This window comes from Natrix helvetica (genome assembly GCF_964273705.1).
Source record: "Natrix helvetica genome assembly, chromosome: 5".
Taxonomy (NCBI): Eukaryota; Metazoa; Chordata; class Lepidosauria; order Squamata; family Natricidae; genus Natrix; species Natrix helvetica.
In genome coordinates this window covers 51,413,979-51,428,073 of record NC_138551.1, presented here as the reverse complement: position 1 = coordinate 51,428,073, position 14,095 = coordinate 51,413,979, and the positions used below count along the sequence as shown (strand labels likewise).

Sequence of the window (14,095 nt, the reverse complement as noted above, 5' to 3'; positions counted from 1 at the left end):
ACACCCCTGCCATAATTTGTTCAAAAACATTAAGCTGAGGAAATAATTTGTTCAACCTGGCTTTTTTCTTTTGTTCCAGAATGATCTGGGTGGCAAGAAGATTCTCCAGAGAAAATGGACATCCTTCATGAAAGCAAGGCTGGTCTGCTACGTCCCTTACTATGAAATACTGAAAGATGTTGCCAGTCTGGATGATGGTAACTGGACCAGCACTGTCTTCTATGCAACATTCATCTTATCAGCCCAATGGTGAGTCAAGCAATTTTATGCTGTTGAATTCTGTATGGTTTTGGGACCTGACAATTTTTAAGGTTGGGGAAAATTTGGAATGTTGAGATTCCATGGGATATGCAGAACAATGAACTTATTGTTATGGCTCATGGCATTTTATCTGAAGTGAATCTCCTAAAACCAACTTTGCAGTTCTTTTTTTTTTATTGAAAAAGTTTTATACAAACAGATTTCCCCCCTTTTTACCCCCCCGACCCCCCCAACATATAATATAGATCACATACAAATACTGTACCCCCTCCCCTCCCCCCGTCTTAGAATTGATTTCTCATTCAGATATTGTACCCCCTCACCTCCCAACAATCATAATACGTTTCTCTTAAAGTAACAATAGCCCATTAACCCCATCTTCTAAATTAATTGAGCATATATAAATCATAATATAGATTTCTCTTAAAGTAACAATATCCCATTGATCCCATCTTCTAAATTAATTATACATATATATTTCCCCACCCTCCACCCTAACCCTCCCCCACCTCCCAATCAAACCCACCCCCCTGACTTCCGCTATACACCACTCTAATAATTCCAAACATCCCATATATTATTTACTCTGTTCATCTGTCAATCTAAACATTCTTACCTAAAGGCTACATAGTACTTCCTAGTCTGATATTTATTCTGTATATAATCAATCCATTTTACCCATTCCTGTATATAATTCTCCTGCTTCTGACCTTTTAAGAAAGCTGAGATTTTTGCCATTTCCGCAAACCCCGCCACTTTCTGAATCCATTGATCGATTGTCGATGAAAAATCTTTTTTCCAGTGTTGAGCAATCAACAACCTAGCTGCTGTAACCATATACAAAACCAATTTTGTTTCCCCTTTAGTAAAATCCTTAATTATACCCAATAAAAACATTTGCGGAGTAAATTGTATCCTTTTCTTAAATACATTTTGCATAACCCACCATATTTTTATCCAAAAAGCTTTAACCTTATTGCAAGTCCACCATATATGAAAAAAGGTAGCATCTAAACACCCGCATCTCCAGCATTTTGGTTGAACATTTGGGTACATGCATGATAATTTCTTAGGATCTAAATACCATCTGTAAAACATTTTATAAAAATTCTCCCTTAAATTCTGTGACTGTGTAAATTTAACATTCTGAACCCATATTTTTTCCCACGTGTCCAACATAACCGATTCATCAAAATTCTGAGCCCATTTAATCATGCAATCCTTAACCAATTCACTTTCTGAGTCTCTTTCTAACAATACATTATATATTCTTTTAACCTGTTTTGGGCCAGTCTCTTTTATCTGCTTTGATCAGTTCCACTTCTTTATCCATAAAACCAACCCTGCGATCTTCTTTCCATCTCTTCTGTAACTGTATATAATGTAACCAATTTAAAGTAATTCCTTCTCCCAACAGTTGTTCCAAAGTTTTCAACTGCCATTCATCCCCATCAGCAATAAGCACGTCTTTATATAAACACCCCCCGAGTTACTTAGTATTTGTAATCCACATGGTGTCTGCAAGATCCACCCAAAGCGGTATTTTATAATCCCAATTAGGCCGGTGCTTCTTCCATATTCTCATCAAGGCACTTCGGAGAACATGATTGTTAAACACTTTATCCACCCTATCTTCATAAAAAGATATGCATGCCATCCCAGAACAAGGTCATGACCTTCTATATTCAACAGTTCCGTTTTTGTTTTCCCAAACCAATCTGCTACATGCATCAATACCGCAGCTTCATAATACAATCGGAGGTTTGGGAGTCTGAGGCCACCTCTTTCACGAGTATCTTGCATAATCTTCATCTTTACTCTCGGTTTTTTCTCCTTCCAAACAAATTTATTTAATGTTGCTTGCCATTCTAACAAGATTTTATCTGATTTAAGCACCGGTATCATCTGAAATAAAAAAATGAATCTAGGTAGAATGTTCATTTTAATTGCTGAAATCCTTCCAAGCAAAGATAGTTGTAACTTTTTCCATACTTGAAGGTCTTTCTGTATCTTTTGCCACAACACTTCATAATTATTTAGGAAAAGTTTTGTATTTGATTCTGCAATTTGTATTCCTAAATATTTGACCTTGGAAACTATTTCGAAACCTGCCAAACTTACAAGTCTCTTTCTTTGAGTCTCTGTCATGTTTTTAACCATCATTTTCATTTTATTTTGATTTAGTCTAAACCCAGACACCATGCCAAATTCTGCTATGATATTTTTCATCTGAATTATTGAATTCAAAGGATGTGAAAGGGTAACAACCAGATCATCGGCAAATGCTCTAGTTCTGTATTCCTTTTGCCTGATAGCTATGCCATTTAAGGAGTTTGAGTCCCGAATTGTATTCAACAAGACTTCCAAGGTTAAAATAAATAACAATGGAGATAATGGGCAACCTTGTCTTGTACCTTTTTGTATCTCGAAGGTTGTAGACTAATTTCCATTAATAATAAGTTCTGCATTTTGTTGCTGATAAATTGCTCCAATCGCCTGCCGAAATCGTGGTCCCATATCCATCTTTTCCAAAGTCTTGGTTAGAAAATTCCAATTCACTCGATCGAAGGCCTTCTCCGCATCCAAGAAAACCAGCACTGCAGAGATATGCTTATTCTTATCAAGATAGTCAATTAAGTCTATGAGTTGCCTTACATTCTCCTTCATGTGTCTGCCTTCAATAAATCCTGCTTGGTCATGATGAATAACCTCTTGGATAACTGGCATCAATCTGTTGGCTAGTACCTTAGCAAATATTTTATAATCTGTGTTCAGAAGAGATATCGGTCTGTAATCCTCTGGTTTCTTAGGGCCATCTTTGTCTTTAGGAATCAATGAGATAAAAGCCGCTTTCCATGAGGAGGATATTTTACCTCCTTGTTGTATATTACAAAATAGTTCTGTAAGATATTTGATCATTTCCAATTGTAAAGTTTTATAGTACATTGCAGTCAAACCATCAGTCCCTGGAGCCTTGGCTAGTTTAAGTTGGTTTATAGCTAAAATAATCTCATTAGCAGTTATCAGACATTCCAAATTTGCCTTTTGAAGCACGGATATTTTGGTAACCCTTTTTCATTCCAAAAAATCATCTACTGACTTGTTCTGTATATTGTCCTGTACATATAACTTAGCATAATAGTCCACAAATGATTTTTTAATCAAGTCTTGTTGATATACCGTTTTCCCTCCATACTCAATTCTATCAATAATTCTATTATTCGTGTTCTTTCTCAAGGTATAAGCCAACCACCTGCCAGGTTTGTTAGCATTAGCAAAGGTGTTATGTTTGGCAAATTGTAAGTTGGTTGCTATTTGTTCTGATATAAGCATTTGAAATTGATCTTTCAACAGCTTTATCGCCATCTGAAGTGCCTCATCTTTTGGAGTTACTATAAGTAACTGTTCCTTTTTTTTATTTCATCTTCCAGTTCCATTCTCTTTTTCTGTCTGCTTTGTTTATGTTTAAAATTAATATGTATCAGGACCCCGCGCATATAAGCTTTACTTGCATCCCAAACTGTTTCAATGGGAGTACCCTTATTCATATTAAAACTAAAAAATTCCTTCATGTGTTTTTTAAGTTCATCAACATTTTTTCCATATCTAAATAAATTTTCGTTTACTCTCCAAGACCTTCTTGGCCTCTTCCCTAACTCAATCTCTAACCACACCGGGCTATGATCAGTTAGTGTCCTGGAGAGTATCTTGGTTTTCTTAGCTTTAGGAAGTAAATCCGGTGTTAGCAAAAAAAAAATCAATCCTTGAGAAGGATTTATGTCTATCTGAGTAGAAAGAAAAGTCCATCTCATGTTTGTATCCTCCAAACATCTTTGCAGTTCTTAATTGGCCTTGTAATCTGTCTTATATGTAATTTCTCTGCCTATCTGCCTAAACTCCTTGTCTTCCTTTCTTCTTTCTTCCCCCTCAGTCTCATTTCAGTTTTAACCCTACACCCCTGCAGCCACTCCATATACTGTATCTGTTGAAAGGATCAGTTGTTCACAGAAGTTTAAGCCTTTTAATAAATGATTTTAGTTTGAAAAGTTGCCTCCAGACTTCTGGTTTTTAACCAGTGTACTTTTATGCTGAAAAAAATGCTTTGCTCTGCACCATATCAGTTTTTGACGTATTTATTTTTAATTAAAACATTCTGTCTTAAAGTCAATGGAAGAGGAAAGCTGTTAGACACCAAAGGAGGTATGTGAAGGCACAGGGGTGCTCACATGTGCTATATTGGTTACCTCTGAGATAATTGTACAAGAAAGAGGTGTTGGAATGTATCATAAATGACACTTTGAATGATGTGATCCATCAGCTTTACCAAAAGGCAAGCAGAATACTTAGGAATGTTTAGGAAACAGGACAGAAACTAGACAGGAAATGCCATGGTATTGTGAGTATTGGGTCAATTTTAATCTACCTGTTTAATCTACCTGTTGTGCTGGAGAACTTGCATCCTTTAACATATAGCAAATAATGTAGAGATGTCCTCAAGCAAGAGAAGTTGATCATATATATCTGAATGTTCTAGGAAATATTTTCACAAACTGGTATAAATTAATTCAGTCTAAGCCTACAGATACAGACTCAAGCCACTTTTGAAAGAATTCTAGAGTGTATGCTGTATATGTTCTACTACTCACAAACTCATTAAACCACTGAGAAAATGATTGATGTTGATAGAGAAAAATTGGCAATTGAATTCCTAATCTTTTCAGGAGCTCTTGAGCTAACTCTTCTTGTCTTCAGATACTTCTTGAACCTTTTTTTCTTAAACACTGATGCAGCAGGATCATTCTTCTTGTAGGCTAGGCATTTTATATTGGCCACAACAGGCAGATTCTTTAACGATACACAATCCTCATTCCATGAACATCTGTGAGTGGATAGAGGAACACAAAATACTTCTTGATTGTGATTGCCAGTACAGTCATCTGTCCTTATAAATGTTTTGGTTTGTAATTGGTACAACAACCAGCCAGAATTGTTGTGGGCGTTTTATGAAAGAAATTCTTCTGGGTGACTAGCTGTGGTATAGATTAATACTAGCTGCAAATGCAAAAGGCAGTAGTGATTAGAAGGAAAATCACACCAATATTTTGGCAAGATCCCTTTGGTGCAACTGGGGACAAAGACTGCAATTTACATATGGACTGTAACTACAACCACAGCTGCATGTTTCTTTTTCTTGTTATTTTTGAACTAAGCCAAGGCCAACTTTTTGCATGTTTCTCTTAATGATAACTGTGAATTTTTACAAGTTCTCCTCAGTTAATTAGCACCTTTGCGCTTTTGTAATATTTGTTAGCTTTGAAGTCTGCATTTATAGCAAATGCCACCCAGGAAGCTACATCCCCCTTGTGAACGGACTGCATATCAAACATATTTATTAATAATCAGACCATGCCATTGATCTCAAAGAAGCGTTCAGAATGTACAAGGTGTTTTTTGTGTAATCCTTTCAAATGTATAAGACTTCCTTTTATCTTCAAAAATAAAACATATCAATCTCGTGCATCTTCAGTTGCTTTTTCCTCCATGGGTCAGTATAGTTGAATTGTGGAATTTGTTGTTAGGTATCAGAATGGCCCAAGGAATTTAGAATTTTTTTTAAAGGAGACTAGACAATTTGGGAAGGGGGGGGGGGCTACCAGTGGCAATTAATCTTAGTGATTGCTTGCTACTTCCATAATTGTGTGATACAGATAGCTGGGTGAAATGAGTCCTTAGCCTGATACTTCTGTGTTAAGATTTCAAGGTTTTACCATCCTCTGCTACTGCACCTTCCCTGTTCCCTTGTCTTTTGTAAGAGTTAGGCCTTAAGGAAGACTAATGGGCTGTATTCAACCCAGGAGATTCATTGCCACTTAGAGAATGTGTTCCATTCTTTTGACCCAGGAAGTGGCAGCAGAGAATTGATAAACACAAATCTGAAGAAATGGTGGCTTTGTTCTTCAGAGCGTGATAAGGAATGTTGAGACTTCAGATTCTTTATAATGTCCTAGATTATGACAGAAAGTCATCAGATTCAGTTATTAAGTTATTACATGAAAGAGTCTGAGACAGTTCCAAAGAATGGTATACTTAAAGAATTTGGTGTATAGTTTATGTTCTAAAACCAGACATTCATAAGATCAAGGTAGCATACCAAGACCATGTTCAAAGACCCTGTGATGAAGTAATTCCTGGCAGGTTGGCAACAATGATGGGATGCAGCGTAAAAAATCTGACAATGTTGCTATGAGTTACAAGGTGTTAAAATAGCAACATTGTAGCTGGGTGTGATCAAAGCAACAACTAATGATAGATTAAACATGCTCTGTGTTTCGTAAACCACTATTTATAGTTCAGCATGTTGTATGAAAGTCCATTGGGTTATTTGCACTGTGATTTGGCCTATTGTGAAAAGGCAACCTATATCCAAAACACTCTGGGAGTTTTAGTGGCATCAAAAGTGTAGTAACAAAATCTTGTTGGTATTTTAAGACCCTGGCAGTTGCCTGATTGTGTTTGGTGCTATTGGTAAAATTTCAGATTACTGACATCCTCTGCCAGACAAGTCGGCTCACAACCCCAGTGAATCTTTGTATCTTGCTGCCATGCTGATGACAATTTCTTGGAAACCGAATAAATGTAAAAATGAAGACCAGTTGTGTGACTGCAAAAAGGTTGCATGTCAGTCCTAAGGGAATGTAATCCTTCACAGAAATTAAAATTTACCTTCTCCTGGTTTGTGATAGATGGTTAGAGCCTTGAGATTGAGGCTTTCCCACCATTTTCCTATATTTTCCAGGAGGAGCATAGAAGTGTCTGCTGTTTGCCGATACAACATCTCAGAGGTGCGAGCGGCTTTTGAAGGGGCGTACATGGAATACCAAGACTCCTCCCGCAAGTGGTCCCAGTATACTGGGGTTATACCAGAGCCACGGCCAGGATCAGTGAGTTACATTCATCTGTATCTCATCTTCATCTTTATTCAGATGAACTATACAGGGGTTACACGTACTCCCTTGTCATAAGAGATCCAAAGATCCAGGGTGAAATACTGTAGATATGGGAACTCCCTGTGATATTTTACAGAGGAGTTATGCCTTAAAAAAAACTATAAGTAAATGATCAAAAGAGGTAGTATATGGGGAAATTATATGGGAATACATTTAAATATTTGCTACAGTTTGAAGCAGAGGTGGGTTCCTACCGGTTCGGCCCGGTTCGGCTGAGTAGGTCGTAACTCGGCCTGCCACACTGCCAAACCAATTCTCTCAGTGGCGCCGTAGGCGATGCCATATTGTGTACAAGCAATGTTTTAGTTCAAGCACATGCATATAGTGTGCATTAATCATGCGCACACGCAGAGCGCATTCCTGAGCGAACCAGCAGTAGCAGCAGCTGGAACCCACCTCTGGTTTGAAGATGTGCAAGTCCATGAGAAGGCTTTAATTTGTATGCTTTAGCTTTTTATGTATCCTTTTGAAAACTAAATTCCTCTGGTTGGTTTGGATTATGCTGCCAACATTTCTAATTGATAATGATGAGACCTGGACTAAAACATAAGTGGAAGGAACCAAGTTAAAGAAAGGAACATTAAACTTTGGATCTGGTGGGGCCAATTATAGCAGTTTTCTCCCTGCAGTGCATTACCAATCGTGCTCGCAAAAGAGGCTACAACTCCTCCCAGGACCTGCCCAATGGTGTGCTGGATTTTATCAAGCTTCATCCACTGATGTATGACGAGGTGAAACCTACAGACAGAGTCCCTCTGCTAATAAAGAAAAACGTGGTCTACACCCAGGTTGCAGTAGACAGAGTCCAAGCCCTGGATGGGCATATGTATGACATCCTCTTTTTGGGAACAGGTAATTGCAGTTAAATTCATCATGCATGTATGTTTGTGTGTACTCTAACAACTTAAGAGACTTTCGGTTGTTAGCTCCTTTCTTAACTATATCAAGGAAGGCTAATTATAATTTGATTTTTTCTTATACATTTTCCAAACCTCTATATTCTTTACAACACAGAACTCCCCTAAAACTAAGCTATCTCAGTGTCATTCAGTTATGGTTGACATACAAGTGCTGCATATTTCCTTATAGCACTTTATAGTCTACCTCCCTCTGTGTTGCTTCTGGAGGGAGTGCATCCACCCTTTCCCTGCAAACAAAGAATTCACCCCCCTTTTTTTTTCAACTTTCCCTGCTCAGATAAGCTTTCCCCATGTCTTAAACTTAATGGTTCTTGATTAAAAAGAGACAACAGATTTAACCCATAAAGAGTAATGGAAATTTTGTTCTAGAAAGGGGTAGATCATGGATACAGAGTTCTGGATAGTATTTAGAATGCTCTTAATTCAGAAATATAATTCTAAGTAATCGGAATGGGTGGACCAGGCAAATCTTTGATTTGTAGTGTTTGCTATAAATGACCACTTGAAATCTGATTTCCTCCAGAAGTCTTCAGTGCTTAGAATTTCAGCACCAAGATATTATGATGATGCAGATTTAGATGCAACACAGACTAGATCTGCATTATTAAAGTGTACATTTGCTCCATTTCAATATGGAATTGGATAGATACCTCATTTCCTGATCAGGATCAGGATGAAACACATCCTACAAGAGGGGCTAAATAAGGAGATCGTAAAGTTAATTCTTCTTGTTGCTCCTTTAAATAATTATCTACCTCTGAATAGGTAATGGATGGATTCACAAGGCTGTCGTCATTGGCTCGGCGGTCCATATCACAGAGGAGATGCAGGCCTTCAAGAACCCCCAACCTGTAGAGAACATCATCATTTCCAAGCAACAGGTATAAACAGTTGTAGACCTGCCCCCAATACCCTTAAATACAGCTCTTTAAATTACACTTCTCCTAGTGAAAAGACATGCGTTACCAAAAGAATAAACTAATTTGAATAGTTGCATCCAAATTTAAGAATCAAATCAAGACAATCTGATTTTATCACCAACTTTTGCCTAGTTTCTCTTTAGCTGGTTTCCATGTCCACAACACGCTGGAAGATAAAATAACTGATATTTTACTTTTTCATTTTTGAATGGTTTTCTAACTTGTTTTATTTTATTTCACTTTTAATTTATTTCTAAAAGTGATTTTAGCTTGCTTTTCATTATTAAATGAATCCCACTAATTAGACCCTAGAGCAAAATGTACTGAATTTTAAAACGGATGAATATTTTAGACTTCAATAGTTTATTTTCAGCTTAACTGAATTCCTTCCAGCAGTAATCCACTCATGGTAACCTTGAACTTCCTTTATTTCCCTCGTGTAATTCAGGCGTGAAAAAAAAACAGTTTTGTTGTTATCATTATACAACTGAGAAATAAAAACCAATCACCCGGCATCCAGATTTATTTTCTGTCTGTCCCTACCATTAAAACATCATAATGTGGCTTGAAACAAAGGTAGGCTGTTCTCAAGCCTTGCCTTCCATAAAATAAAGGAATAAAAATACAACTACAGTAGTGGAAGCATGGTGTGGATGAAGGTTTTATTAGTGGTGGTACCACTCCTAGGTTAAAAAAAATGCCTTGCTATTTAGTCCACCCTACGTAGTAACTACCACTTATCGAAGGACTAATCATATGGTTGCCGTTTGACAACTGTTTGAAGCTTGCTATTCTAGTTCCTAGTTCCTCACTTTCCATGATTTCTTTTCAAGGTCCCAAATGTCCTCTAAATCTTTCAAGCCTGGCTGTTTTTTTTTTTTACTTGACATTTTTCATTAGATGCTTCAATAACTGTTGGAAAGGAGGTCAACACAGGGGGATTAGTTAGGAAGTCAATACATTAGCATTTCTCCTGTTGAATTTCTCTGTTTCTATCAGGCAAAAAAGTGCTGACTTTGTTTCAGCTTTATCCCAAGTTTATTCTAGATCAGGAGAGGGAAACTATGGCCCATTTATGACTTGTGGGCTTCAACTCCCAGAATTCCTGAGCCAGCCATAAAAGGACCATGATTTCCCACCCCTGCTCTAAATGCTACAATTGATTTATGGCCAAATGTGAGAAGCTGCAGGGGGAAATAATGTTTAATCTGTATAATAGCCTTCTTCATTCTGGTTCTCTCTCCATGAACTGGATTACTCTTCATCTTCATTCAGCATGGGTATGAAGAGTTGGCATACAACACATCTGGAGGATATGGGATAGGCTGTGTTAAAACTTAAGTAGTAGTTTTGTAATACTAATATGTATTAATAACATATCTGGGCTGCAAACGTCCAAGAGATGGCAGCAAAGAAACAGATTTTTTTCTATGCTATCATCTATTGTTCATTTTGAGTTTTTCAGCCCAAGTATGATATATGTGTTATCCTAGTGAGTGTCAGCAGCTTTCAGTGGTAAAGCGGCCTTGGGATGCTGCACCTTAAGCTGCCATTCATCTGTGATTTGGCAAAATCAATACCCTGCCTTAGGGAAGGGATGGGAAAACCATGACAGATACATTCATCAAGAATAGTATGCGGAATTGGTGCTAAGCATCTTTCTTTTGCAGAGGAACTTATACGTTGGGGCCCAGAGTGGTGTCTTGCAGTTACCACTGTCTACTTGTTCACAATACATCTCCTGCTTCAGTTGCATCCTGGCCCGGGATCCATATTGTGCCTGGGATGGCAAGAGCTGCCGAGAAGTAGCTGATGTTCGGGACAGGTATGAAAATAATGATTGTGAAGAAGAAAATGTGGGTTCTGGCTTCTTGTCTTTAACTGAGATCAGTTGTTTTTTTTTGAGGATCTGCTGCAGCTTCTGTAGACATCCTATTTATTAGATCAGTAGAGTCACATTAGGTCTGAAGTATGCCTTCTCTGTCCATTTCATTCAAAAGAGAGCATCCAGTAGGATTCTCTTACTTTGGTGTTAAAATTTAGCTCATATTGAGAGCCAGTTGTAGCAACAACGATAAAGGATGTAGTTGGGGGGGGCGGGGAAAGCATATTTATTACTATGGTTGGTCACACAGTCAGTCTGGATTTGGCATTTTTATCCACCTATCAAGCTTTCCAAGGTCCTGAAATAGGTAGATGTTGTTTGATGGTGTATTAATTAAATGTATAGGCTGCCCATCTCCCAGTGACCTGAGTAATTTAAATGAACAATACAAAACACTGCAAAAACTGCACAAGACAAAAGAACAATGATGGCAAAGAAAATAAACCCAGAGGGGAACAGAAAAGAGCATTAGTTGTCTTCTCCAAAGATCTGGGCAAAAGGCCAAGCCTTGAAGCCGCTTTAAAATACCAATAGGATGGAAGTTGTTTGAATTTGGTGTGTGTGTTTGTGTGTGTGTGTGTGAGAGAGAGAGAGAGAGAGAGATCATTCTAGAGGGCAGGTGTTACTACAGAAAAGGTACTCTTCCTGACAATGCCTCTGATAAGAGGCATTGTTTAATCAGTGGAATCTAGAGCATACCAACCCAATCTCAGCTATAGAGTATTTTTATTATTATATACAAGCATATTAAAAGCTTCCAAAAATTAACAGCTCAAAAATGCAAGGCAGCTACTCATTAAACATAATTAAACAGATTATATAAATATTTTTATTTCTTTAAATAAATAACTCTTATCTATTTCTTTATTAAAATATTGTGAGTTTAGGTTCAGTTTAGGTCTCCCCAGATAGGGAAGAGTTATTTGTTTTATGCTGTTATTATATGCTGTCTGAGTAGTTAGGTCTCTGTAGAGTGATTGCACATTACACTGTGAGATGAAATAAAAAATGATGGTAAGAACTGCAGTTTCTCTTATTGTGCATATTGAAGTGCTGAGTAAACGAGTATTTATATAAGTATGTATTAAAGAATCTGCATACATGCAAAAGAAATTTCATGTGAAGTTTGCTGAATTTGCAGAGATTAAGAATCTTCTAGCTGCTGTGTTTCCTAACTGATCAGAGTCCTGCTTATTTTCACCAGATCTCTGCTGATTCAGGATGTGCTGCATGGCAACATGGGCTGCTGGAATGATTCTGTGCAGGGTAGGTTTGTCAGTCCCTTCCCTCCTTGGTCCCCTCTCCTTCTTAGTAGTTGAATGAATGATTATGCAGAAGAGATCGACTGCTTCCTAATTCTTTTGGACAGAAAGAGTAGCAGATTCCTTTTCTTCTTCTTTTGCAGACTTAGTGTTCCTAGATAACCAAATATAACCACTATAAATGTTTGTGCAATAATAAAATAAACTCAAAAGCCCAATTATCCATGCACAAACTACACATTAAGGCAACCTATATATAATACTTAGCTTTATGAGTTTCTTCTGTTTTCAAAAATAATTTCCTGGATCCTGCAAGCAAGTTCAGTGATGGGTTAGGAGAAGATAGAAATGGCAAATAGCTTAGACTCGTGGGCATAGAAGGACGCAGCCAATGGAAAAAGCTTTTGGATAAAGCAGTTGTGATAATTTCTGCCCTGAGCTTAAATATCTGGATTTCTGCAAATTCTGTTCCCAGATTGTCTTTTCTTTCCTAAAAAGGCAAGGCACTTGGTTAACTTGTTTTTAAACCGTATTTTCAGAGTTTCGAAGTTTTCATTCTTACCTGAGCACTTGGAATCTTACCTCCTTCAGATTGAGAGTCCCAAACCCCTCTTCCCTACTATTAAAGGGACACTGGGTGCTGACACTGAATGTAATAACAACAGAAATGGGGTAGTGAGAGACCTTTTGTCTATTATTGTGTTTCTTACAGCTGTGCTCAGGCAGAAGAACAGGACAGTGCTGCATGGTGGTGATGTGCTCTTGCCTTGTGAACAGACATCCAACTTGGCACGGGCAATTTGGATGGTGAATGGCACCAAAGAGCTTGCTGAGGATGGGCAAGGACACTTCCGCTTAGGTGTAGATGGATTGTTGGTGACAGACACACAGCTTGAATACAGTGGGGAATACCAGTGCTACGCTGAGGAGAATGGCCTGCAGACCTTGGTAGCCACTTATGTTCTAACTGTGCTGCCCAAAGAACTGGGGCCACAGCTGCCCAGCACTCCAACCCTCCCATCTTGGCATTTGGCCAGAGAAGATGCTGAGAACATGAACTTTATCTACTTTGTGATCATCACAGTGCTGAGTGGAGTATGCTTTGTGCTCATTGTTGTGCTTTTCTATGTCTGCTGCTTGCAGAAGCATAGAGGCAAGTATCAGCTGAAGGATGCCCAATCACCAAGCGTAGAACTGCAGACTGTGTCTTCAAATTGCCTGAGCAAAGGAAGGCAGGATGAAGAGGAGCTGAGCACCTATCCAGATGGCTGCCTTCAGATCATCCCCGGAGAAGCCTCTACCTTGTCACTATCCCCCAAAGTGACACCTCTGGCCCTCCCCCCTCCCCCTCCCCCTCTCCCTGCTGAGTTCACCAATGGCATTTCAACATTGCCCAACATGCTGCGCAAAATGAATGGCAACAGCTACATGCTCCTGCGACAGAACGAGGAGCCATGTACTTCGCCGCTGTACAACTCTTTCACCGAGGAGCTGAGCAAAATTCTGGAGAAGCGGAAACACACCCAGTTGGTAGAAAAACTGGATGAGAGCTCTGTGTAAGGGGGGAGAGAGTCCATGCGCTGAACAATTCTCTCTTGCCACTGCACAATTCCGCCTCCTCGGGTCAAAAGAACCAGTGTTAGGACTTAGCAACTACCTCCGGACTGGGGCTCCGGAGCTGCCACAGACTCCGCACTCATTTCTTTTTATCTTACTGTTGTCTTTTTTGTTGTTGCTGCTGCTGATTGTTTTGTTTTTCAATTGCTGTAAACAAAGAAATCTGTTTAAATGGGAATTATATTTATATAAAAGGCTGATCAATAAACGGGGGCCACAGAGA

General features: G+C 38.5%; 1 protein-coding gene across 7 annotated transcripts in view; it reads left to right on the top strand.

Moving 5' to 3' along the window:
• The window catches only part of SEMA4G (semaphorin 4G), a 110,014-nt gene extending 95,919 nt beyond the window's left edge, over positions 1-14,095 (top strand). For all 7 annotated transcript variants that reach the window (XM_081953876.1, XM_081953872.1, XM_081953874.1 and 4 more), the window contains 7 exons: positions 80-249; positions 7,058-7,202; positions 7,898-8,120; positions 8,954-9,069; positions 10,779-10,933; positions 12,198-12,259; positions 12,968-14,095. In XM_081953876.1, coding sequence (XP_081810002.1) covers positions 80-249; positions 7,058-7,202; positions 7,898-8,120; positions 8,954-9,069; positions 10,779-10,933; positions 12,198-12,259; positions 12,968-13,815 — 1,719 coding nt within the window. In that variant the 3' untranslated portion in view covers positions 13,816-14,095. The remainder of the gene's footprint in view (positions 1-79; positions 250-7,057; positions 7,203-7,897; positions 8,121-8,953; positions 9,070-10,778; positions 10,934-12,197; positions 12,260-12,967) is intronic.